At 42.2% G+C, this 27360-nt stretch overlaps 2 protein-coding genes across 11 annotated transcripts in view; one reads left to right on the top strand and one right to left on the bottom strand.

Moving 5' to 3' along the window:
* The window catches only part of MAP3K4 (mitogen-activated protein kinase kinase kinase 4), a 62361-nt gene extending 50143 nt beyond the window's left edge, over nucleotides 1–12218 (top strand). For 6 of the 9 annotated variants that reach the window (XM_084201904.1, XM_084201906.1, XM_084201902.1 and 3 more), the window contains 5 exons: nucleotides 1525–1641; nucleotides 3026–3185; nucleotides 9705–9827; nucleotides 10354–10460; nucleotides 10667–11241. In XM_084201904.1, the coding sequence (XP_084058030.1) occupies nucleotides 1525–1641; nucleotides 3026–3185; nucleotides 9705–9827; nucleotides 10354–10460; nucleotides 10667–10903 (744 nt within the window). In that variant the 3' untranslated portion in view covers nucleotides 10904–11241. Of the gene's footprint in view, nucleotides 1–1524; nucleotides 1642–3025; nucleotides 3186–4073; nucleotides 4186–9704; nucleotides 9828–10353; nucleotides 10461–10666; nucleotides 11242–11736 lie in introns of those variants that run through there. The other 3 variants (XM_084201903.1, XM_084201907.1, XR_014616000.1) reach the window with 3 other exon arrangements.
* A 1255-nt stretch (nucleotides 12219–13473) lies between these two features.
* Nucleotides 13474–27360, bottom strand: part of AGPAT4 (1-acylglycerol-3-phosphate O-acyltransferase 4) — a 69304-nt gene continuing 55417 nt past the window's right edge. For both annotated transcript variants that reach the window (XM_084202326.1, XM_084202327.1), the window contains 2 exons: nucleotides 22568–22766; nucleotides 13474–16066 (listed from right to left, as the gene is read on the bottom strand). In XM_084202326.1, coding sequence (XP_084058452.1) covers nucleotides 15975–16066; nucleotides 22568–22766 — 291 coding nt within the window. In that variant the 3' untranslated portion in view covers nucleotides 13474–15974. The remainder of the gene's footprint in view (nucleotides 16067–22567; nucleotides 22767–27360) is intronic.

The raw sequence follows: 27360 nt of genomic DNA, 5'->3' as shown, positions 1-27360 counted from the left end.
CACAGCAGTTACTGTGACAGCCATTGGACGTTGCAGCAGTTACATTTTATGAGCCAGTTCTTACACACACACACAGACACACACACAGACACACACACAATATGTATGTGACCTCCAAGGTGTAGAAAAGCAAGACTGGGCTTGTACTTAACTTCTTGTACCATACTCAGTCACTGACTAATACCAGCACTTGAGATTTTGTTGCCATTATGTTTTTTTCTCCTGATAAAATAACATTTTTCCCCCCCATCAGCTGCATTCTGTTCCTGTAATTCAGAGTTGCTTTCTAGGTGCAGGTGCTGTTTACAGATCAGCATGTGTGTGCTCTTTAGCAGAAGCTGAAGTAAGCTCATAAATAGATCTTCTTTGAGAGGTGTTTGTTTCACTAGGCTTGAATGAAAACTGTTTGCAACTTCCAAGTGAAAGGTTTTTCTGGATTTCTTTCAGTATAACTTGGGGAAAGTTAGATTTATTGATTTTTTTTTTTTAACTGGTTAAGAGCACTGCATTACCCTGCCCTTGCACCAATGACACTGTGGTTGTATTACCTCATCCACAGTGTCATTAAAATAACTTCAGATTATAGTGGACAAGCTTTACCATAAATGCATAGTATTGCAACTATGCATTAGGGAATATGTAAAATATTTGAATGTCATTTGTCACCTTTTTGTAATCTTCGTGTATTTAATTATACCACTGCTTGAGTACAAACTGTATCCTGGAATTGTTACACAGAATGTAACAATCATAACATCCTAGCAACTGAGGGCAATATTTCCTTCAGTGCAATTATGTGCATTTATTTCTTTAGCAGTTGTCCTGCACTCAGTTAATGAAGCTTCTGTTTTCTAACAGTATTGGTAAAAGTAGCATCTTCCATAACTTGCTATCCATCTTGCTTATCTTTGCATGGTTAGAAGCTTTAAATCAGTTTTTCAGAACACCTGATAATGTTTTTCCTCACTGAACAGTCCATCACAGCATATTGTAGAAGTAATGAAAACTTGTTTCTTTCATCAAAACATTTGATTGTATTTTTTTCGTGCCACACCTTTTCCTTGCAGCTGCCTTGTTCTTAGTGGATAAACCCCTCAAAGAGATCACTTAGACTCTCTGGTGATGAAGTACCTGGCAAAAAATCTTTGTTGAATGATAGCTCTCTCTGACATTGCTTTCAGATTCTCTTGTATTGTGTCTGTCTACCACACTTAAGCTGGAAGGCAAGCACAGAAGAGATATATATATGCACATGAGTGTATTGACACATTTAAGTAACATAATTTTGCTCTTATAAAGTTTCTAAATCATCATAGTTGTAGGTAATTTTCCAGAAATAGCTTAGTGTGTTTTATTTGTTTGCTTGGAGATGGAGAGGGGTAATTTGGGGTTTTTTGTGTGATAGTGCTATTTAACAACAACAAAAAAGCTTTTTGTTGTGTCTGACTTTAGCATGGGTTGTTTGCTTATTTTGTTCCTCATAATTTGAAATAGCAGCAAAATAATCACAAATCTTTCTTGCAGATAAGATTTCAACCTAATGATCACAAAACCATCAAAGAAACAGCTGATGAACTGAAGATTTTTGAAGGCATCAAACACCCTAATCTGGTTCGTTATTTTGGTGTGGAGCTCCACAGGGTAAGAAAACATAAATTATTGGGCCTTTTTTTATAAGGCAGAGAGAAAATGTTAAGAAGCTTTGTATTATTGGAGGTTTTTACATGAGAATCTTCTAGTTAATCTTGTCTGGTTATCTCTGTGAATAGCAGTGTGTCTTTTTTCCTCTGGATATTGAGGTCTCTGAAACATAGTTAAGAGAGACTTTTAGGAACTGGTACATAAAAAGAGGAGGCTTAAAATAAGTGAATAGAGTGAGTAATGCTGGAACTATTCTATGCTGCTACTCTGTTGAACTGGTCTAAAAGCAAGTTGTATCATATATGGTGTGGTAGCTCCTGTATGTAGATAAAGACTAGACAGGCTAAAACCTGTCCCTCTTAGCAGCAAAGGTTGTACTTGTATTGTATCATGTTGATTCCTGGAAAAATCTTCTGCTGGCATTTAAATCTTGTTTCCAGACAAGTATTGGAATTTGGCTAGCATCTCTTCAAAAGGAAAATGCAAGTTTTCATGCTTGAGCAGCAGAACTAATGAAGTGTATTTTTCTATGGAGTTGGATTCCAGAGTTGTGTGCTGGGATACCCGACTTCTTTCTACTCTCTGCTTTCCACATGCTCTTCCCACTTTTGAGTCTCAAGTCCTCATGTCTTGCTGTTTGGATTTGACTGGTTTGCTCAATATGGAAAAAGTTTTGGTGACCCATTGCTCATTTAGAAGGGGACATAGGCTGCTTTCTGCAGTTCTCTATTTAAGACACAAATTTGGGTGTCTGTGCCACTGGGTCATTGATTTCTTGGACTAGATTCTAAGTGTCTTTGGTGTCTTTGCCATCTTTTTATATTAATTCAGTCTGTCTGAAATCAACTGGGCTTGGAGACAGAGCGGGAGCAGAAACCTAATTTTTTCCTTAAAGTGAGTTAGAGTTGGCATGCTTGTTCAAGCCACAGCAAAGAACAAAAAACTTGCCCATTTCAAGCAGTCAGCACATGATACTGCAGGAACTGAGACAGAGAGAAAGGATAAAAAAGCAAGCCCAAAACATCTTTTTGTGCCCTTTTTCCCGCCACTTCTCTAAATAAGGAATCTCTATAAATTTCTGTGTAATACACCTGCAAGGTTTCCAAAGCGTCATTTGCTTGATGCCAAAGCACTGTATTTTTATACCACCAAATAGTATCAGTTATGTACAAATGATGCAGATAGGCATGTAGCAGAGAGTTTCTATAGCTGTGCAATAGAATATTAGATATTTCATGGTAAGTGATACTTTCATTACGACATTACATGATACTTTATTTATTTCATGAACAGTGAAGGATTTAGGGAAAACTATATCTTAAGTCAGTGTTTATAATATAAAAAAAATTATACCAGATGAAATCTGGTTTGTTTCCCAAAACAGGAAGAAATGTACATCTTCATGGAGTACTGTGATGAGGGCACTCTGGAGGAGGTATCAAAACTGGGCCTTCAGGAGCATGTCATTAGGCTGTACTCAAAGCAGATCACGATTGCTATCAATGTGCTACATGAACATGGTATTGTTCATCGAGACATTAAAGGTAATGTTGACCAAAAAGGTAATGTTGTTGTTTCAGTGTGGTAGATGAGAGCAGGGGGAGGATGGGGGCATGTATTTGCATATTTAGAATGCATTATCTATGCAGCCATTATTTGTGTAAAGCCTTCTATTAAGTTTTCAGTTTACAAGCCATTGGATAGTTTCATGCTTTTTCTTTTATGTGTAGATCGTAAAAAACATTCACAATTGTCATTTCAAACTCATAAATTTTGCCCATGATTTATATAGTTTTTTTAGAGGTTGTTAAGATTATTGGGGATTTATCTAAACTCAGTTATTAGTCCTTGCATTTTTAGCACTAATGTACTGAGTTATGTAATGCTGTGTTCCTTCTTGTCTGTGCAAATAAGTGGTGTTTTCTGGAGCTGACAGGCAGTGTACAGTGCTAGAGTTGTGCATCAGAACTTTTCCTTGTGATTCCATTTTCCCAAAGAGTTTTGGAATTTCAGATGAATGGCTGATTAAACTTAGTAACAAAACTGTTGTTAAAAGAAATTAAGTGATTTTAGGATATCCCTTTATCTAGTGTTTTTTCCATACATATCTTCTCGTGCCTGGCTGTCAGCATTTGCGTACGTAATTAGCAGACTGAAACTGCAGTAACCAAAGGGGGGTTGGGCTTGGCATTTAAGATACCCAGTGTCAGTCCTCATTTCAGGTTCATTTTTCTTTTTCTGCGCCTTCCAACAACATCCTCCATGTCTGGTTATCTTGGTTTTGTTAGTCTGGCATATTTGGCTCACCGATGGCAGGAAACTTAGGCGAAGGTAGGGGAAGCGATGCACACAATATGCCCTGTGAATGCTCATTTTGTGACAAGGCAGTGCAACCCAACGATGCTGGGTTTCTATGTCCCTCTTGCTCACAGGGTTTTGAATCACCGCAGCAGTGTAGGAGGTTCCCAGTTGCTCTTGGTCCTTTGGCCTCGTGCTTCTCATTTGGGAAAAGAACTATCTACGATCCAGAGGCCTTCCACCCAGGTAGGCCACTCTTGAGTCAGTTTTGGCTTTTTTTTTTTCCTAGAAAACACTCTCCCTCACTCCCATTCCCCAGCAATCTTACCTTTTCTGGTTCTCCTTCCTCACCAAAGGTTTCTCTCCAGTTGTGGATGTCCCTTTGTGCTTTTCACAGTTCCCTCCTTGCCCTTTTCTTGATCATTCCTTGTCCAGGTTCTGCTTAGCTGGATTATGCGCTCCTGGAAGCTCGTTGTGATCCAAATCCAAAGCTGACTGACAGGGATTTCTTTTGTGCTGCTCAGTGTCATTGCTGGTATCTGGATATGTTTCCAGATAGGTCTTCTGCTCTTCAGGGAAATGCATGGACTGGCAAAAGCTGCTTAACAGAACTGTAATGTTGTGCTACCTGAGAGCATTTCTGTTGCAACAGGTTCCTTATGTCAAATGTTGGAGTGTTTCTTGAGAGTAACAGAGGGTCACTGCAGGGCACATCTGTGTATAGACCTTCCTGAAGCTCCATGGCAGAATATAAGGACAGACCACAGAGGCTATTTTTATAAAGGTTACTTGATGCATTGGAAATCTTTTGCTCATTGACTTCCTTTATGCTAACATTGCATCCCCAAGTTTTCAGGCTAACAGCAGTAAAGAACACTCTAATTTTAATTTTATCTCTTGGGTAGACTGGTACTCTTATTTTTCTGATAGGGAAGAGTGACATTCAGACTGTTAAAACTACTTTCCAATGAAAATCTTGCTGTCAGATTATACTAGATCTCTCATGGCCAGTTTGTTTAACATCACTGTCGATCTATTTCTTTTAGCAGTAGATAAGCAATTCTTATAATAATAGTTTATCTGTATCCTGCAAGATACCTGTACTTGGTGTCTGCAAGTACCTTGTGCTCAAAAATACTTTTGGTTAGTAGTGTCCCCTTGTGCCACCTTTGTCTTTCAGATGTTATTATGGCATCCAGCTCTATATGGGTAAAAGACAAAGCAAGATACAGCTGCCAAAAACATTTTCAGTCTGTGGTGGTGAGGGCAGACGGAGGGCTGATTATTACATTTGGCTGCACTGCTTTTGCTTAGTCTGCATCATTGAGAAAAGCAGGTGGTGCTGGTCTGTAGCAGGAGATAGTCTCTTGTGATACTTTTTAAATCTCTATTCTGGGTATTGAATTTTAATTCCTGTGGCTAAGCCCAGTTGCCTTGGTTAGAATTATTTCACTTTTTGTAAGGAAGCTGTTCTGGTCAGTCATGCAGGATGATGGAATGTTTAATGCTGGAGGGAACCTGTGGACATCTCTGAGCCCTCTGTCCTAAACAGGGCCAGCCTTAGTATCAGATCCAATATCAGGACAGATCAGATTGCTCAGGACAGTGTTGAGGTGAGATATATGTTTATCTCCAGGGATGGAGATGCCCTGTTCCAATGACTGACCTATCCCCACGGGGTAAACTTTTTCCTGATATCTCCCTGGAGTCTGCAAAGGTTGCTGTTGTGTCCATTGCTGCATGACCATTTCACAGTGTGCCTTTGAGGGAAAAAGTCTGTTTCCACAGTCTTGCTATCCTCCCGTCACACAGCTGAAAAGAGCAATAAATCCCCTCACACACACTCTCCTGAGCATCCCTTCTTCAAGCTGAGCAAATCCATCTTGCAGCCTTTCCTGGTACACTGGGTGCACCAGCCCTCTGAACTTCTTGACGCCACTGTCCTGGGTTTGCTCCAGTGTGTCATTGTCTCTCTTGTGCTGGAGAGTCTAAAAACAAGACACAGCACTCAAGGTGTGATCTCAGAAGTGCAGAATTGAGAGGAATTAATGAGGCAATGCCTGGTGGATTCTCTTCAGGACAGAAGGGCATGTTCTTGAAGACTCCTTCAATGAATACAGAAAATGAAAGGATTGTATCTGCAGTTTTAGTAAATCAGAAACCCCGAATGAGATGCTCTATACAAAAAAGTCTTCATCAAACTGCTACTGTAGTATTGTCTTCTTGTAACCTTGTTGTTAGCTCAAAACCTTGTGAAGCTCAGGGCTTGATGAGCACAAAGGAAGGAATGTCATTTGGCAAGAGCTGGAAAACTGCAACAGGGGACTGTGAGCATGTGTCATGCTCTCTGAGAGACTGAGAAAAAGAGTATGCGGAACCTGATTTTCTCACCCAAGGGTAGCATTTGGCCTGCTTGTTTCTTGAATGAAGTTGGCTGCTGCACTGCTTAAGCACTGGCCGTGGAATGTCTGAGCTGCCTCTTTTTCTGGAATTACAGCACAGCCTTTAGTGGGGCTTTTTGTACTGCTCCATGGACTCACAGGATTTCCACCAAAACCTTTGGACTATCATGCTTGTGCAATTTTCACTGTACTTACTATGGGGCTGATTTGGCAGAGGTACAGGGCATGAAAGTTGAGTTTAAATGCTTTAGGTTTTGGCTGCTGTGGGAGGAATGTGGCTTTTGACACTGTCTCTTCACAGTGTGCCCAGGAGGAGCTGTGGTATAACAGCAGGAGGGCTGTGCACAACTGGGCAACTTCCTGCCAAGTGCATCCAGTGGTGGTGCTTCAGACAGTGCATGTGTAATGGGAGAGAAGGAACAGATGGGAGTCTCTTTCAGCCATTTAACTCATGGTCTTTGGTTTTATTTTGCCTATTTACCATGTGGATGTGTAGGAGTTCTGTTCCATTCCCAGCAGTGTTAACTGTCAAGGATGAAAAAGCATCGGGTGTCTTCAAAGTACTGACCTCTTGTCTGCTCTTCTTTATGGGTCCTGCTGCATCTGTGCAGGTTTCATTTACTGCTTTTAAAGACTCCTCCAGTTTACAAAGCAGGCTCCAGTGATCCCACAGCAATGGAAGCTGACAGAAAGTGTCTGCAACACGAGTCTTCAAGTACTGTCTCTGGCTTCTTGCTGAAACTTTGTTTCAGTGCTTTATTCCATTTGACAGTTCCAAGGCCTTTCAGGAAAAGGGCTCACAGGAGCTTTCATGGCAACACTTAGGCTAAATTGTCATTAATTTTTATTAAAAGGTATAAAGTCTAGTTTGCAAGGCTTGGGAAGAAGGTTTTGAACTGTAATAAACTAAACTATTCCAGTAGCTTAAATTCTGTCAGAAGAGAGATTGTTGCACTTCAGCACTGCCAGACTCCATCCACAGTAGTAGTTGCAAACTTCTGTGAAATTCTCATGTTGCTTTCTTGAGGAATGGAAACAGGTTTCCAGAACATCCTTGGAAAAGTGTTTGCTAGTGAGGACTGTTTTTCCTAAGCTCTTTTTTTAGGCTAAGTGCACCTACTTTCTAATCTGGCAAGCAACTGCTTGAAAACATTGGAAAAGCAGTTGACAGTTCAAAGGAAGAAGTTGTCACTCTGCTAATGCATTGCCCATACTTAGTGTCTCATCAAGCAGCCTTCTTGCACTGCTTTGTGTCTTTCTGGATCTTTCATTCAAGGAGCTGAGGGATGGTCTACCCAACTCCATTACACACACCTGTGATTGCAGGGTGACTCTGAACATAGGTCCCACTGATGGTAAACTGCAGAATCCAGTGAGAGAATTCTGGAGGATGTGCAAACATCTGAATGCCAGAAGTGGAAACCCATTGCACACAATGTGGAGATGAGTTGTATTCCCTGAACATTAATTCTTTCAGGACTTGTAAAAGTCTACAGTAACTAAAGATTGGAATTTTCTTCTGTTAATGATTTTGCTCATCCATCAATTACAGTTCTATGTGACACCTCTTGGACTAAATAGTTACCAACTATTGTCAGAATAGTCAGAGTCCTTTGAGAAACGGGCAGGGTTTTGGCATCATTGACCTGCACTGCCTTTTTTTGACTTGAACTCTTTGAGGATTCTTTGTATTCTTTATGAATATCTTGGGGATGCCTGACTAAGTGAATGGGAAGAGGCTGTTAACTAAGACTAGCACAAAGGAGGAGCAGCCAAGAATTCCTGTATTACTCAAGGTGGAACAAAAGTGAGAAATTTTGGAAAGTTCTATTGAGATGAGCCATTTTTGAATGAAACTTTTGCATGACATGGGAAGAGGCTATGTGTAGTGAAATCCCCACTGTCTCCCTACTCCTAGAGTAGGTGAGCAATTTTGTGCACACTATCCATCTTTTCTCAAGAAAGACTGCAGCTGAAGCTCTATTTCTGCCAGGTGATACTTGCAGAGTGCAGAATGTGACCTGATATAAGGAGCTCCTTCTACTCTACCTGTTTTCTATTGATGTAAAAACAATTATTTTGCCAGGATGTTGAATGAAAGAAAACCACAGGTTGTCAAAACCACTTGGTTTATTTTGTATTGTTCTGTTGAGCAATTGACTTGAAGCCACTTGTGGATTCCCGTTGGAGATTTTTAACTATGCCAGGGAAGTTTGTTCTAGTGTAAGCTGCCAGTATAGCAAGTTATTTTAATGGTAGTCCTCCTCCAAAAATTACTCTGGAAGTGCAACAGGAGTAGGCACTTGGTAGTATAAGTAATAAAATGCTCTAAACTCTGTTTTGTAAGTCAGCTGTGACCATAGGGTCAGTAAGGTTGGAAGAGACCTCCAAAATTGAGTCCAACCTTGGACAGACCACCACTATGTCAGACAACTAAACCATGGCACTGAGTCCCATGCCCAGTTGTATCTTGAACACTTTCAGGGATGGTGACTCCACCACCTCCCTGGGCAGCCTGTTTCAATGCCTGACCACTCTTTCAGTAAAGAAATTCCTCCTGATGTCCAACCTGAACCTCCCCTGGTGCAGCTCGAGGCCATTTGCTCTTTTCCTGTCCCTGGTTGCCTGGTAGAAGAGGCAGACTCCCACCTGGCTACACCCTCCTTTCAGGCAGCTGTAGGGAGTGATAAGGTCACCCCTGAGCCTGCTCTAATCCAGGCTAAACACCCCCAGCTCCCTCAGCCTCTCCTCACAGGACTTGTGCTCCACACCCTTCACCTGCTCTGTTGCCCTTCTCTGGACACGCTCCAGCACCTCCATGTCCTTCTTGTAGTGAGGGGCCCAGAGCTGGACACAGAACTTGAGGTGTGGCCTCACCAGCGCCCAGTACAGGGGAATGCTCCTTCCCTCGTCCTGCTGGCCACACTATTTTTATTGACGAGTATGAAATCAGCTGTCTTGACTCAGAAGAACTGAAGAGATACTAGTGGGAGGGACACAGCAATGGCCTCTGCCAGGAAGGAACTTCTTCTGAGTTTAGTGCTCACAAGGAGAAGCACTGGAACTCCTGAAGGAGTCGTTTCTTGTAACAAGCTTGTATGGAAAGCTGTTTAATTTGCCTGCCATACTGCTTTTTTTTTTGGTTTTTTTTTGCTTGAACACTTGTCAACTTTCAGTACACTTCATGTTAGCACAAACCCACCAGGACATCTTTAATGCTGTTATATTCCAAACTTAATTCACAGCTAAAGATCTAAATGTGAATTCAGCTATTATCCATTGCAACTTCCAAGGCTGTATTGAGAAGCCCTCAATTCAGCTCTGGTTTAAACAAGTGTGTCCATGTTTCCTTATGTTTCTTAGGAGCCAACATCTTTCTCACCTCATCTGGACTAATTAAACTAGGAGACTTTGGCTGCTCAGTGAAGCTGAAGAACAATACCCAGACAATGCCTGGAGAAGTGAACAGTACCTTGGGGACTGCAGGTGAGGAAGCTTGTGCTAGGCAGGTATTGTCTAGTTACCATAAAGGGAGATCCCTCTGCCAGAAGTCTGGAGTAAAACCATGTTTCAGGGAAACTTGATTTTACCTTAGCTAGTTTTGTGCTTTACATCTAGAAGCCAAAACAATAAGTGAATTATATGATGTGAGAGTTAAAATCGTGTTTGTCTGTAACTATAGAGATGCTGGAGCATGTGTTTTCTGGGGTGTATTTTTCTCTGCAGCCTTACTAAAATTGTACTTTTCACTAAACAGCTGCTTAATAGATTTTCAGAAAATGGCAGTCACTGAAAGCATGTACAGTAACAGCATTTTCAATATCACTTTTAAAACTGAAAGATGGTTGTGCTGAAGATATGTCAAAGAATAAGATACCAGCAAAGAGCAAAACTCAGCAAGAAAACCTGAGCTGGGTATTTAAAAAAGCATTTTGTTTACCCAGTCAGTCACTTGATGTATACTGTTCCTTCTGCTGTATGAACTGATGGCATCATATGTGTTGTTTCAAAGCATACATGGCTCCAGAAGTAATCACTAGAGCTAAAGGAGAAGGGCATGGACGTGCAGCAGACATCTGGAGCCTGGGCTGTGTTGTGATAGAGATGGTCACGGGCAAGGTAGGGATGTTTCATGTACTGATGAAAAGCAAACTGTTCTCAGCAGTTTTTCTGCAAATTCTGGTCCCACTCTCAGCAGTTTGTCACACTCATGTCCACAAATACTGGGATTGTTTTTCATTCTCTGGAGCACAGAAATACATGCTCTAGTGGGTAACAAGTTACTCACTATAGCTTGCACTTAGCAATGCTGTCACCTGTTGCAGAGGCCTTGGCATGAATATGAGCACAACTTCCAGATCATGTATAAAGTGGGGATGGGTCATAAACCTCCTATTCCTGACAAAGTGAGCCCAGAAGGGAAAGACTTCCTTTGCCACTGCCTGGAAAGTGACCCAAAGATGAGGTGGACGGCCAGCCAGCTTCTTGATCATCCTTTTGTCAAGGTTTGTCTGATGACTTTGGCTACAAAACTGCACATGGGAATGGGGAACAGCTTTTAGTCAGCTTCTTTGTTCTCAGTGATGCCACAGAGGTTGGTACCATGGTGAGGGGCTGCTAGCAAATTGATGCTGTCCAGGAAAAATGGATTGGCAACTTTCCAGAAGGACATGTGTTGTCTTCAGCCAGCATGTGACTATAGAATGTGGTGTGCATCATGTAATAAACTTTCACTGCATTATCTTTATGTTAAAAAGACAAGTCAGGCTCCAACTCAGCGGTAGATAATAGGATCTGAAGGGCTTTGCAGCAAAAACTTCAGCAAGTACAAATGCACGGGTTTTTAGACATAAGGGCCCCTCCATAAAAAGTGAAACTACACACAAGAAGTCTTCTATTCTTCTGTGCAAAGAGCTGATTTTAAGTTCATACTTAAAGTTAAGATCATACGGAATGCTGCTGTAACAGTCTGCAGTTCTTGCATGAACTATGGCATGATACTTTCCTTAAAACAGGCAAATACTCACAGCCACAAATTGAGCTGTATTAGTAACTTCTTTTTTGAAGAAGTAGGATCACTTTCCAGCATAAAGTTGATCACGTTGGTGTTCTGATTCAGTAGCAGTGTTTGGCATCATCACCCATCCCTCATCAGTGCAGCTGTAGCAGATCCCATCCATCAGAGGTAGACACTGCTTTAGGCACCTAAAGGATGCATGATAACAGTGGTAATGTCAGTACTCCCATATAAACACTTGTAATGTATTACTATGGAACAAGGGAGAGAAGAAAACCTTCAAGGTGAAGGTGCTAAAGAAATGGATCCATTATCATCTTGCTGCAGGAGGAAGAGGGCTGAGGTGGCTGAAGTAATTGCCTTTTGCTTCCTTTGCAGGTTTGCACAGACGAAGAATGATGTTACTCAATCTCTGGCCTTTTCTATTCTGACAAGATTTGAATCACTGCTGTATGTAATATTTACATAAAAGACTGTGCTGACAAACAGTATAAAAGTTGACCTTAACGAAGACTGCACAAGTGACAGTGTCACTTCCTCTGCTGCTCCTGTACATTTTACTTGGCACATGTTGCTCACGTGACGTGTCCGCAAGTTGGAAGAAGCTGCATGTTTCAGTGAAAGTGCCATTACTACTGTATATGGACCATACCCTTTTTGTTCCTTCTCCTGTTTCTCATTTGACTGAGAACTTGTATTGTTAATATGTAGTATTTTTGAACTCTCTAGGTTCAGAAAAATGCTGTAGTGTTATCAGGCGTTATGGACCTTGTTTTTTAATCTGTTTGAGTGCACTGACTGTGAACTTTTACTGGGGTTTTTGTTTATTTGTTTTTGGCAAGCTTCGGATTTGTTATGCACAAGGCTAATTAATGAAATTGAAAAAAAAGGTTTTTCTCAATAAATGGTTTATTTTAGGAGATGTTGGTGAAGGGTTTTTCTTCCAAAAGTAAATGTGAGACTGTGCCACATTTTAAACTTTTTTTAACAACACTGGGATAAGACTGCTAAGCTGACCTAACTGGAATAAGCTGCTCTTGTATTGCAATAGTCAGTGTTTGTCAGGTTTCAAGATGAGTACTGTGAGACGTTGCTTACACAAGAGGTAAGAGAAGTAAGGTTCCCCCTTTCATCACCTTTTTAGAAAAGAGGGTGATGGGCAATTCCTGACACTGCGTTTTATCTAAGGGATACCTTCCTTCTTGGATGTATGCACTGTCAACGGGGAGTGCTCTGCATGACATTTTTGTCTTCTAGAAGAGAACTGTACAAGCTGATTCTTGTGTTCTGTTTGGCAAAACCAAGAATCTACTGTTACCTTTTGAAAACTGACTTCTGATCCTGGGCTTTAATTTCCCCACCACACCTCAGTTGTCATCAGCCTCAGAAAAGCAAGAGAGACTAAAGTGGTTGTTAGCAGTTGGAAGAAATAGCCTGCAATGCATGATCTAGTTGATTTTTTTACTTGCTATTACAAAGAGGCGACTTAAAACTGTTACTTGTAAACATTAATGCAAGTTTGCATATTTCTGTTACAGCTTCTGACTTAAAGGAGGTGATTTAAGACTTGTTTTTAATACTTAGTTTTATATTTAGTGTCTTATCTCTCATCTTAATCCACAAATTCTTGATTAGTCACAGGTGTGGGGTGAGTGATAAAGGAGGTACCACAAAATCTGACATTTCTACCTAGGAAAGTGTGAGCCTTGCTGTGCACGTCACCTGTGCAGGTATTTATGCTCTCAAAAAATATAATGCTAAATTTATACAAAGACTTCCCCTTCTTTTCAGTGCTCTATTTTCAGCTGTGTGATAGGAGGTATGTTGTCATCCTCTTTAGAGCACTGTGAGAGTACCTGAGGTAAAAGCTTGCTGTGTGCTTCACTCTGTAGTGTGACAGAAGTATCTGAGTGAGTTGTGTCCTCCCTTGCCTTGTTTCAGGTGCCCTTGAACACAGACAGGAACAGTGGACAGCTTTTAGGAGTCAGGATAAAGGTGACAAACTCTTACCAGTTTGTTCTTGTCAACTAAAAGAAAACTCATTCACTGCATATTAGCTTTTTATACTTTTATTTTTGTATAAACAAACATTAAGACTAATTTTGTTAAGGCAGTTGTAGAACATACAGTTGCTTGTGGGGATGAGGGGCAAACACTGCTTCCTAATAACCTATGTCATTCTTTTAATACAGTGAACTGGAGAAGTTTAACTTTGGCAAGGATAATTATGCTTTCTCTGTCTGTCAGTGAGTGCTGGAAGGGCTCAGTGGTGTGCCAGGACTTGAACAAGTGCTTAGGAGGATGGATCCAGGAGGGGCATATTTGGCCCTCAGCCTGTTTTAAGGGTTGGTCCCTTAAATGGGTATGAAGTAATCTCATCACTCTTTCAGAAGTATTGACATGTTTGGTGCTTTCCTCTGGGAGAAGGGCACTGCACGCAGCTGGAGGGGAAAGGACTAAGATTCGTAAGGAATGCCACATGTTTTCCTTACTGCATGTTAAATCCATGGTGCTCAGGAAGGCAGAACAGCCTCTGTCACTCCAGGAATATGCTGCTCAGAACTGCTCACCTACCACCTGAGAAAAGGCCATTGGGCCTGCCAGGTAATGTTCACAGTAAAATGCTACCCTGGAGAGGCCTTTCCTTTCTCCCCTCCACCCGTTTTCCAGCTCTTGTGTGCAGTAACTTCAGGTCTGGCTTGTTAATGTGCCTGATCACTACTACAGGATGCAATACTCAGTTTTTCACTGTTAAAAGAGTGTTACAGCAAATAGTGTGCAGGGCATGTGCTTTATTAAACAGCATTGTAAACAGTACAGTATTTTCTACTCTTAGGCTCGAAAAACATCTGAGCCCATGTTTCTGTTCATGACATTGAACAACCTGTTCCTGAAAGCTTCAGAACATGGGGAAAGCGTGTGTACACAAGATGTGTGAGGCAAAAAGCCTCCCAAAGCAGTCTCTCATACTGCCTGTGCTTTCCTTCATGTTGTAAATGTTACTGCCTCCACTATCCCTAAACTTCACTTATTGCTCCATGCTAAAAGCACTACTTCACCTGCTTTTTAGGTTCTGCATATTAAAAAGGTGAGGTTCTAGATTATCTGATGTACTGAATAGCAAATACATATTTCATGGAATAATTAGTATTCTTGTATTAGCCTGTTTCTTCTGGCCTCAGTTTTATTATATGAAAAGAGCCATGCTTTTATACCAGCTGCTAGAGTAAGACTACTCATTTTCTTCAGTAAAAACTGACTGGTTTAGCTCTATGCTGAATGAATATGGACTGTCTTTGAAAGTGTCAATCACAACCTCCACTGCTCAGTGTCAGGATCTGTAGATTTAAAAAAAATGGGATTTTTTTCCAATCATATTTGCTGTTAGTGTCCGCTCCTTTCCTTTTTTTTTTTTTTTTCCCTGCTTTAAACAAGTGATTTCTAGTAACTGGCAGACCCTTAACTCTGGAAGTTTAAAAACAGGAGGCAGTCCTGAGATCAGTACCAGGAATGTCAGAGCAACCCTTCTTCCTCAGAGCTTGCTTCTAGTTTTATTTCATTCAGAAGGGTGTCAAATCAAGACAGACATTAGAAGAATCAGCCATACCCACTGTCCTAGATCTCTCTCCTAATTCCCCCTCTTCCCCAGAAGAAAATAATTTACTATTACTTCAGGCTGACTGTTATGAGGCACCAAGTAAACTAATTTATCAGAAAAGACAGACAAGCAGGTTAATTAGGATCACAACAGTATGGGTATGGGGCATACTTTGCAATATTTCACTAGACCATGCCCAGTTATTTTGTTTCCAAAATTGTTAGCATGGCCTGGAATTTTAAGTAGCATTTAAAGCCAAAAGGAATTTTACTACTTCAGGTTTTCCAAACTAAAAATGACATTTACTCTGAAGAATTGGAGGTTTCAGCTATCCTTCAGATGTATGACCTGGGGAAAGAGAGGGCAGTGGGTAACTCAGCTCTGCTCAGGGCACAAGGCCAAATTCTGATCCATGTTCTGCTACTGCCAGGCTCCGATGTCTGGATGTCCAGGCAGGGTCTGGCTGAAGTTTTGAAGGGCCCATGTAGTGCACACTGTGGGAACAGGTTCTGGATGTACAAAAACTCTACTCTAGTTCTGCCAGCTCAGCAGAGCTGCTTCAGTCCAACACTGCTATAACCAAGCACAGCAACCAGCTGTACTGTGTTTAAACACTGACAGATTATGGTTGTTAAACTGTGTGAGCTACACAACTATCAAGTTTAATCATCTTGTAACAATCTTCTGACATTAAAGCTTGCACCTCTGGTTAGTTTCCAGGTAGAGTCTCTTCATACAAGCACGCTGGAATTTCTTTTTTTCCTTCAAAACTTAAGACACTTCATAGAAAAAGAAACCAACCACACATGTGCAAACCTGTTGCTCAGAGTCTCCGAAGGAGTGCATCCTTCCAGCGTGTCATCCAGCCCAAACCCCAGAGAAAAACAACAGGAGCACAAATTCAGATATGCACGGCAATTACTCATCCTCTGATCTCCCGTGAAGGACCGTGATATGCACTTAAGAGTTTTCAGCAGTTGCATTCGTTCCCTTTGGATTGAAGCAGTCTCTGAAGGTGCTACTTTTGTTTCTGCTTGTTGTCATTGTTGCCATAGGTGGAGCCCTTGTTAATTTCCGTAACCCCGATCATCCATCTGACACCAACAGAAGCTGCAAAACAAACACAGTTAAAGCTTCTTGAGGCACGGCCTGAAGATGTGTGTACTGGTGTAGCAGCATGAAAGAGACCTTGGATGAAAGGTGCATTTGATGTGCCCACACCTCCACGTCAGCTTATTTGCCTATGGCATCTCATGAAGGAAGAGACTCAGGCTGGACACATCCCCTCCCATCAGCAGGGAAGAGGCTACAAGGAACCAGGATGGGTGTGAGAGGCACAAGCATGCACAGCCCTGCATGCCAGGGGAAGGGAATTCTGGCTTTCAACATCCCTGTGTCTGAAAGAGGACAAACAAGTGCAAGGGAACTTCAGATCTTGATAAATTAAAAAAAATACATTAGTTGTGATATTTGTTAATGGTAGCTCATGAAAAAGTCCATTACAAGAAAACAGGTTAATTTAAAAGACTTTTAGAGATGATTCAGTAATTATTCACCATGTGCAAGGATTATTTTATTTATTTATCTGTAGCACCTAGTGTGACTAAATTGAATGCAGCTTAACCTAAACTCCTTCCCTCACACTTCTGGTTTCTCTGTAAAGGGGCTCAGCTGCCCAAAATCTATTATTCCTCAAACATCTGCTCAGCCACTGCACACATTCAGAACTGCCATGCTTCTTTCAAACCTAAACCTATTAGGGAAGTCACAAACATCTTCCCTCTGCTCAGAATGCTTTCCAAAAGGAAGGAACCCAAACCAAACAAACCCACAAAGCTCCCCTAAGCCTCCAAATCCCACTGTCTTTCTGACTAATGGTGACAGTAAGGTGAGGTGCTCTAGATGTCTCATTCCCATCAGTCTTTACTCCTCTGAGATGACTCTGGACAAATTCTCACCAGCCAAAGGACTCTTTATGGTTAAGTCAGTGCCTGAGATCACCAAGAGAATCCAGAGGTTTCATCCCACTACCAGGCATCCCTTGTGAACGGCAGGGCTGATACAAGGCCGTGTCCTGGCATTTGCTGCTCTTCAGGCCTGGAAGGGGAGGGGGCTGGCAAACAGTGCTGCCCTGTGCTTCACCAGCTGCTACTTGGCACAACAGCATGGGCCACAAAGAGCCATCACTACAGCCTCCTGCTGTGTAGTCTGACAGTAAATTGGCAGTTTTTACACTGCAAGTGGTAACTGGATACCAGGGATGGGTCACATGTGATGTGACAGCGTGGCTGGATGTCGGGAAGCTGGTCTGCCCGTGGGGCTGCCCTCAAGTCTTGTGGATGCCAGGAAAGCAGGGCCGTCTCACAGGCAGAGCTGTGCAGTGAACAGTCCAGAAAGGGAGCTGGCTCTGAGGGCACTGTCACTTACACTCCACTGTCTGTGAATAGAAACACACACCACTGAGACAAGCTAAGGGCTTTGCTCTCATAGACAAGAAAGAAAACCATCTCTGACATTTAGCTGGCCATAAGCTGGGGAACACAAGAGAAAGATCCAACATGTAGCCTGCAGTCTGGGATCATAACATAATAGTAAGCATGAAATCATTAAGATTTTTAACCACAAGGGATAGAAACAGCATCTGGAGATGGATACAGAGCATAAATAAGAGCAGCTGTTACAGCAGCCCCACACCATACTAGGGATTTCATCTAGTTCCAAAAATGCCTAGACACAAAAAACAACTAGTTCAGCAGTTCAGATGGCCTTTTTTGTCCTTTGCTCCCTGGCAGAAGCTGCCACTGCCTTCTATCCCCATTTCACCCTGTAGCCCTCAGCACCCTGGGGAAGGTGGGGTGCAAGGAGAAGAGGACTGCTCATGTTTGCCAAGTGTGCAGAAGCAAAGTGGGGAAATGCTGGGCTGCCTCACTGGTCTGTCCCTGCTCTGCCTCCTCACCACAGCTCTCCTGGAGCCTCAGTGCAGACCTGAGAGATACCTTCACATTTAAGGATTTATTGACCTCTTGTTTTACATACAACTGCAGTAAGGGGAACTTCAGGCTTTTTGCTTCAAGAAAAGGGAGAAAGGGAGATCAAGCAGTAACTAATCAGCAGTGCCTAACTTCATAGCTGTGAGGGTTTAAGACCACCCTGAGAAGTGCATGAGAGAAGCTATTGGCTGAAGCATCACTGTACTACTCCACAGCAAACTGAGGTAACTGAGCTCCTGCATCTTTGTGCCCACCATTACTCAGATCCAAAAGATGCAGGAGGTTGCTGAGGATCTGCTCTGCCTGCTGGAGTGCTGGGGGCTCAAGGAGGGCTGAGCTGACACAGTCAAGAGAGCCAGGAGTGTAATCTTTCTTGGAACACGTTTTAGCTCCAAGAAAATCACCACCTCCACATGTAGTTATCCTTCTGCAAAAACTTAGCTCAAAGGATTTCTACCTTTTCTCTTACTACTCAGGATTTTTTTCTTATCTGTTGCCCTGCCTTTATACCACACAGCAAGTGCTATAAGCAGCACAGCAGGCAGGGGCATAAAAATTTCCCACATATAGTTTGCACTTGCGTTATATAGGTTACGCATTGAAACTGAGACTTGTACAACTAAAGACTCTATGAATTGTAGACATTTCCATTGAGGGCCTATCCTACATACTATGAAGGAGAAGAAACAAGCAACACACTCACATAAAAAAACAACCCACCCCAAATTCCCCAATTTCTAGGCACCCGGCTGAAAGGCCAGACTATCTGGCAGCTCCACCAAAAGGCAGAATCGACACAGGCATGATCCTGCACATGGTTTGTATCCTGCTGTAAAACTCATTACAACCTTGCTGGCTTGTCCCCTCCTCACCTTCCATTCACCTCAGCCTGGGGGCAGCGCCAGCCTGGCTGCCCAGGTCACACCCGGACACTGGCACGGCCCCAGGGCTGCAGTGTGAGCCCAGCCACAGTGCACAGCACACACACAGCAGCTCCCACGGAAGCCCAGCTGGCTCATCACTACTGCCACTCTCCCTAGAACTGATATGGAGCTGCTGGCCCTGTGCCATCAGCCCAGATGCCACCGTGCTTTTAGCATTAAACATGGAATAGCTGCTGCTCCCTTATAAACCCTCTCATCTTTTGCATACATTCCCCTTTTAACTGCTGTTGACAGCTTTACAATAAATTACTTCTAGAGCATGAAGGGTCGGTGTCCTCCTCAACACAAGTTATCAAAACATGAAAGGCCACCCAACATTTGGTTCTTTGAAGCCAAATCAGAAGCAGGAGGAGGAGAAAAAAAAGAAGCTGCTGTCAAGTACAGATACTGACATTTGACAGACATGCCTACTGCTTCAGCACCAAAATATCAGCACCAATTTTTAAATAGTTGTTATGAGCTAAGTACCTAAATCTCTAGTCACATGTCCTGTGAAACTAAAGCTGGTTTTCAAGACAGTTTTGTGTCTTGAAACTCAAGACACAAAACAATGCTCAAACTACTTGAGCATTTATCCTCTGGAGCAGTGACTGCCTTGTATTGATTCAAGCTGTTTCACAAAGGGCTCCCAGTCCCAGAGCAGCAGTAAGGTACGAGCACAGTGTGATGACTTTGGGAGTATAAACAGCCAAACTGCTGCACAGCAAAGCACGAGGGGATAGCATTTACAGTATAAAGAAATGTCATTTATTTAGGGCTGAAAGAGTTTGAGCTGAACCAAGCAGAGCTGTACATACATGGGTTATTCATTCTTAGACCTCAGAGCTAGGGTCTGAGGGATTACCGTCCTTCCACTCCAGCTCAAGTGGAGCATTTTTCTTAGAGCTCTTTCCACCTGAACAGCCAGTTACTTACAAGCCACTCAGTGTTTTACTGGAGAGCAAAATAAGCAGAAACTATCCAAAGGACAAATGACAATCTAGAAACAATGCAGAGGGTACCCAGTGAAAGGACCTCCTAGTTACTCTGCTCTATCACAAAAGGTTTATTTTATGCTTATCTGCACCTGTATCAGGTACTGAAACCCACCCTTAAAACCAGCAATCTACTACAATGAGCTATTAGGGACTGCAGTAAAGTTCCTGATTCTGGAGTATCAGGTGAGCTGTCAAAGTGCCAGAGGAAAAAACCAAACCACTATCTGCGTGCTTCAGTTACAAACAGTTGAAAAGGTCTGCTAGGAGCAATGGGAAGAACTGATTTTGTCATCTGATAAATCCTTCCAGTCTGCAGAAAAACCTTCCTTTTACATTGTTAAGCCACCAGGTACCAATTACCACTCCCACTGTAAAGACAGGAAACACAGTCCTCCCTGCTTTACTATGCACTGGCTGTGCTTGCAGGCTGCTGTAGCCTTCTGGTAGATCCAGTATTACAGATAACTTGAGAATAAATCCTTTGGATTATCACTGCAGACAAGAGATGACTCAGAGCACCCTGCTTATTAACTTTTCCTTGTGGCTAGAAGCAGAAGAAAGATAAGTGGGGAACAAGAAAAGAGGAAAGAAATGAAAAGAAGGTCGTTCTTGCTGTCTATTCTTGGTAGCATCATAGCTTTTTTCCTTTACAGGTTCTTTCTTCCACTTCTTGATAAAGAAAAGATGCGACCTAGGTCACTAATGGCAAGATTGTATTAGGCTTAGGGTGCAGGGTGTGGTGTCACACAGCTAAATTATAAAGGGCTAAATCCAAAACCATCACAAATGCTACAATGTCAAGCAGTAAAGCAGTCAGCCCTGAGGTTAAACTCCAGAAACCCTGAATAATGGTGTGAGGCTCCCTGTGGAGGGTACACAAGGCATGAAGCACTTTGAAATGGCACCCAACCAACCAGTCTGCTGAGTGGAGAAACTGAATTAAGAGAAAAAAGCTGAAGATGAAAAATTCAAACCATTTTGCAGTAGCTACACTTCAGTGCACCATTAGGCCATCGTTCCACAACCCAGCAGCAAACAGACCATGCCAGCAAACTGCCAGGCAGTAGCATTTACAATGGTGTCACACCTCATCCCACTCTGCTGTTTGCCCACTTTGCAAAGGAGCACAGGGCAGGCTGATTCATCTTTCTCTGCAAGTGACAGGGATTTGAACCTATCACATCCCATTGCCAGCACACCCCAACCACAGTGCTCCCTTTACACTCCCATCCTCTTCACCAGTCAGAGAAGGGGAAGGGGGCATTGCCTGTGACTTCCAACAAGCAAGGTGGGTAGAAAAAGAGGCTTTTAAGTTTAGTTGCTGCCCTGAGGAATTCTTACACATTTTACACAAAGCATTTCCAAGGTAACAAGCACCAACAATTTCTCCAGATGAAGACAAGAGCTCAGGATTCCCTTCTTTTTTCCTCTACCCTGCCCACCTAATGTACCAACTATTAAGCTGGATCTTATCCTTGCTTGTTTTCCTTCCTCTGGCTCAAAGCATCATGAAGGAAATTTCCTGCCTGCACACACACACACTGCTCTTTCTCCAATTACCTCTATTAGAAGCACCAACAGGAGCTTAATGCAGCATTTGTTTTGGTGGGCAGTTTCTGGAAAAGAATATTGGGTGCCCACCACATCAAACTCTTCACAGATGGCTAAAAGGACGTTAGTTAATCTTGATCAGTCTAGCTCAAGAGTCAGACTTCTGAGAATGCAAAGAAATATTATGTGCTAGGAACAATTTCCTGAGTAGAGAGCAAAGATTCACTTCTGAGACAAGAAAATGCTCCACATTTTCTATCTCCTCTGTATTGCTATTCTGGACATGGCTTGTTAAGTCAGCTCTGTATCCAAGTTCTCTCAATGCCAGGAAGACTATGAAGTTCTGTTTCTTTTCCCAAGGTTGTTTTTAATATACACAGATGTGAAGGTGATGTAATGAATACCTCTGAATGTTCACTCAGAGCAGTAACAGACAGTATTTGGTATAAAAATGTATGGCTTATTCTGGAAGGGAACTTACTCTTCAAACCAGCACTCAATCACAGACACCCAGATACGATGCAATTTGCTAAACTGACCTGGTTCCTGCTACCATGAGGAACACCAAATAAGATCTCCCTCCCTTTCTTTGGGCCAGCTCCATGTTTTTTTTTCCTTCCTTGCCTTAAATATCTTCCTAATTGACATAGGAACCAAGGCAGTTCAGAACTGCCACGGGACCTGTAGGAATCACCTGTGACAGTCCATGCCCTGTGCTACACAAATCAGAGTAGATGGCCACAGGCTGCGCTTAAATCATGAATTGGTGGACTACCAGTGAATGACAAAGACTGTGATTAGACAAAAGCACTCTCAAAGGAATAAATTATCCTTGTGCCTTCTTCTAAGCATTTTAAGTAGAATATAGCAACACACAACACAAGAAAAGAAAGCCTTTTCTAGGCAACCCACTGAGAAGTCACTGTTTGAGTTCTACAGAAACAGAAAAATTTGTATGCAGCTCTTACAAAAAACAGTACAACTATAAAAAAATAAACAAAAAAAAGAATATTTTCAACCTAGTCCATGCTAAAGTGGACATATTAGATGGGTTGTTGAATTCACAAGTCATCCTTATATTGAGCAAATCTCAGTAAATCCTACTCGACAGTTACACTGTAAGTGATCTTTTTGTATCAGAAAACTTACCTATTATAATGACAAATGCAAAACTAGCCAGTGTCAGTGATGATCCACTGTTGATCATGTTGATGAGCAGCTGGAACAAAGGATATAGCAGCAATAAGGCCCAGAAAAGCCAGTTCAAAAGTGTCCACGGCCGACGGGGTGGTATTGTCGGGACTGCTGGGTAGGCTCCTGTGCGATAATATTCTTCCTGGAATGCATCCTAGTAGAACAAAGGAGGGCAACAATTCAATCCCCATCTGCCAACAAAACTAGCCATCCCTGGCTTTGATGTCCCTCCTTCTGGAGGCTTGTAACCACAGGGGAAGATCAAAGACCAGCTGATGGCTGGAAAGCTTGTGCTTTGAAGTCAATGAACACAGAGTCAAAAAAAAAAAAAGAAAAAAGAAAGGGGGAGCATACACTGATGTGTGAATACCTTCTTTCTCCTACACACAGCAGCCTGAGAAATGCTGTATCTGGAAAATATAGCAGCCTAGGAAAATAGGAGGAATGGAGGAATGATGGGATATACACTCCTGCAGCAATGCAGACATCACTGCTGAGGCTCCTGCAGGAGCCACAGCACTGCAGTTAAGCCAGGGCAGTGTCTGGGCTCCGTACTCAGCTGCTTCCTCTGTTCCCTCCTGTTTTCTCCAACTGGTGCTCTCAAACAGCACCCACAAACCTGTCAGAAAAGGTGACCAGGCATTTTGTTCCACACTCCAAAGAACACCACCCCTTCCTGCCTTTGTCCCACCAATGTAGTCTTCTTCACCTTGTTCCCATGCTGCCTGTGGTAGGAAGTTTGGGTGCTGAATCTCCCTAGAGGCAGTGTAGTGTGCAAACAGCACAAAATCTCTCACTGGCTCTGAGCAAATGACTTGACCTTTAAGTATAATACAAGGAGGATAGGTGGATGGGGTGGGTGTTGTTTTTCTCTCTTTTGTAGCATCTGTTTTTTAAAGCACAGGTGACTCTGAATTCAGTACCTTCCTCTATAATCCACATGGGTGTATAGCATTGCCTTTACTGATCTCACCAACCCAAGATATCTAAAGTGGGTGGAGGGAAAAAACCCCTCCCTCCTTGTTAAAAGCAAAGATTATTAATCTGCTATCTATTAATCTGTGCTATCACAAAAAACTGGTTGAATAATGAAGTCAGCATTAGATTGACATAAAAAAAATTAATTAGAATGAAGCATGATATTTCTTTAAAGAAAGGATTTTTGGTTTCTAAAACTTTTAGGAAAGCCAAGATGAATCAACCAAAAGACTGTTTTTTCTACTACGCTATCATTTTACACTTACACTCCAGCTGACACAATTATTTACTTACTTGAGAGTAACTTGAGCAATTACAAGCTGTTACCACTTTGTCTGTTTCAAAATGAACATTCAGCTTTTACGGGATTATGCAAAAATTAAAGCACTGCCCTCTCTTTATTGGGATTATAAAAATGATAAGTGTTTTACTCATGTGAGCTGGACTTTAGTGGGATCGCTGTGGCCAATTACTGAGCCATCTTCAACAGAGTTCACAGTGTATGTGGTTTTCTTCACAGTGCAGTGAAGACTGCTTTATAACACAGAGCTACTCATCATCAGAAAACTGAACTTACTACATACAGTTAAGTTTCCAAATGCTGGTATTACCCAGGAATGTGAAGAATTCCCGACTATTGCTGGCATTGCCATTAGAGGGCCTGCTACTACAGAGAGCAGGACAGGCTCCCTTGAAACAAGCACAGCAGGGTTTTCTTTGTTGGCTCTGCATGGCATGAGGGGCAGCAAAATCACTGATCACACCTCACTGAGAGGCTGGAGACAAATGGAAAACAAATACATAAGGCAAAACAATGTCAAGGCCAACAGCTCCACCACACTTCCCACTGTTGTGGGGAACAGCTCAGTTATGATTCCTTACCCTTAAATACGTTCATTCACCTGCAAAAGGCATCTGTGGGTTTATCTGTCTTGAAAGCTTTTGTGAGGGTGCCTACGATACCCAGCAACAAGACAGGCTTTAAACAGATAACAGACCTCACCATTTCCCAAAATCACCTTACTCACATTAGGTTCCTTTCATTCCTCTGCCTACAGAGCTTCTTTTTGGTTTGTAATGAATTCCATCCACGCAGGTATCACATTCTGACATGGAAACATGCTGCCTCTATTGCCCCACCACATTTCAGTTACTTCAGGCAGTGAGGGGGAGGGGTAATGCAGTGAGGGCAAATCAGGGAACATCCATCTCCTTCTGAGAGGCTGACTGGATTCCTCCTCCCCACTCCCACAGGAGGTCTGACAGCAGAGGTATGCTGCTGCCCCTTTGTGAGGAAGCCCACAAAGAATGAGGATCCAAAAATACATTCTTTGTTCCCAAACACTGGAGTTCTGTACACTTCTCCTCTTCATTTAGGCTTTGCTGATTCCCTAGGACATTTCTGTATATATTTTCATGCCCCATTTTCCAAGCTTCTTTTACAAGCAAGAAGAATTAGAAGCTTGCTCTCTTTTTAATGAAAATTAAGATTCTCAAGCAGAACTTCTACTTCAGGCACTGAGGCTATAAGGAGGTTAAAAATGAAAATAATCATGAAAGGACTAGCAGAGTTGTGATTACTACATATTACCTCTTCAGACCAGGCAAAAACATCCTCACCCACTCCTTGTTAAAGTCAAAGGGAGCCTTTCTAGCAAGGGCATTAAAAAAAAAAAACATTAAAAGAAATAAAAAGAGAAGGCAATGTGCAACCCAAATTGAACTTCTGTCATAATTTAGAACTGACTGATACAGTGCTGGCCATATGTGGAAGGACAAAATTACCCCCAGTGAGGAAGAAGCATATGGAGATGGTACTTACTGGAAGCCTGGAAAAGGAAGAACAGTATTTGGTTTCGAGCAGCAGCACAATGCAACTGTTTATCAGGCAGGACTCTGTTCAACTGTGCTTGTAGCAGTGACTAAGCCAAAAAAATAGTGCCAAGTAGCAAGAACATAAACACAACAGGCTCCTACAGAGAAATATCTCAGACTGAGGTAAATGTAGGTGAGATCAGACATGGAGGTAAAATGCAAAGGAATAAGCTTTTCTCAAAGACTCTCGCTCCTTTACTAATGTCAATATGGGGAAATAAATAAATTTTAAAAAAATTCATGTCCCTCCATGTCCAGTAACTGCTGGTTTCATTACTAATTCCAACAGCTCTGCAGTCCTGATCATCTTGAGTGCAAAGGCCTTGACCTCAGTACCTGTGGCACTCTCCAGCCACTAAATCATGCTACTACAGCATAATTCAGCACACTGTATGTGAGCTGTGAGAAACTACTGCAAAATTATTAAACTTATTGAGAATAAGCAACAGCACAGGGAACCATAATGTGTATTAAAATAGGGTCTCTGCTTTCCAGTAGCATGCACAGCTTGTCTTACTTTGAAACAGCAAGTGAAGTGCTGCAAGCAAACAGACAAAGCAGGGGATGAGTGTGTACCTTGCAATGAATTACTGCCCTTTGAATAACAATTTTTGACATTATATCATAAATATTTTCTGACTCTGAAGACTACCTAAAACAGAATTAATTTTTGGAAACAGCACCTGGGCAGCACTGCTGTTTGTTACCTGACCTAAGAGCCTATTATCTATTTAAGATGCAGGGCAGAATGGTGAAAAAGAATTGTATTTTCACCCTGCAGGTGGGCTTTCACCATCTCAGAACTCTGGAAGAAGTCCCTGCTCTATCTTCTGCCAGTATGAATTTACAAAGACATGGGCTTTAGTAAACCAGGAATGACTGCAATGAAGTAAGTTTCACTAAAGTAAAAGAGCTGGAGAAAGAGAAACATGCTGCCTTCAGAGAAAAACTAAAATCATCACCAAAAATCCCAAACCAAAACACAAACAAAGCAGCTCCCCCCAGCCTTAATCAATCAAAAACATTCACATTAACAAAAAAGGTTTTAATGGAATGGAAAACTGAACACCACATAATTCACTCTTGGATGCAAAACTTCACTCCTGTACTTAAACAGGAAACCAGAGACTTAACCAACCAGCAAATGAAGCTGTCATGAAGAACAAATATGAAGAATACTATGATATATTGTACAATATAATATGATGAAGAATAGATTACACTCTGCACTAGAAGCAACTGAGTGTTTGCCAAAGAGGGAATAACAGAAAAATCCTGGAGTGAATTACTGCAACTATGTAATAAAGGATTGAGGAAAACAATCACCACACTCACACTTGCCTTGCAAACGTCTGAATAGTTCTGAGGGACACGAAACAGGGCTACAAAGTCATTGTAGCAGAAAGTGGTTTTCTGCAATGCTGAGCAAAAGGACCATTTCCATGTACACGGGCTCGTGGCTAACAGCCTCCTTTTCTGCAAAGGGGGGCTGTGCCTGAATCAGGTTGTTAGGGGCACAAGCTATGAGAAGGGGAATCAGAGGCAAAGGGAGGAGACCTACAGGTGAGGTCTCAAGACACATTTACTTTCCACATTCCTGTAAGCAAGCTGCTTAGAGGAGCTATGAATTACAGCAGAAACAATCATGGTTTGAAACTGAGAACTGCCAGGGCACTGTCGACACAGAAATGCTCATGTGGTGTCCTGGGAAGGGCACGACAAATGGCACAGCAGAATTTTGCTGTCCCAGTGAGAGGAAACCTGAGCATAGCTATATTCCATCATTTCTAAATCCAAAGCACTGCTGAATACATAACTTTGATCCAGGTATTCAGGCAAAGTGAGCTGCCAGGCCCTCCTACTGTGCATTCCTATGACTCCTACTGACTGAAATG

This window comes from Fringilla coelebs (assembly GCF_963513975.1).
Source record: "Fringilla coelebs genome assembly, chromosome: 3".
In the NCBI taxonomy this organism is placed as follows: domain Eukaryota; kingdom Metazoa; phylum Chordata; class Aves; order Passeriformes; family Fringillidae; genus Fringilla; species Fringilla coelebs.
This window is presented reverse-complemented; position numbering and strand designations above follow the sequence as displayed.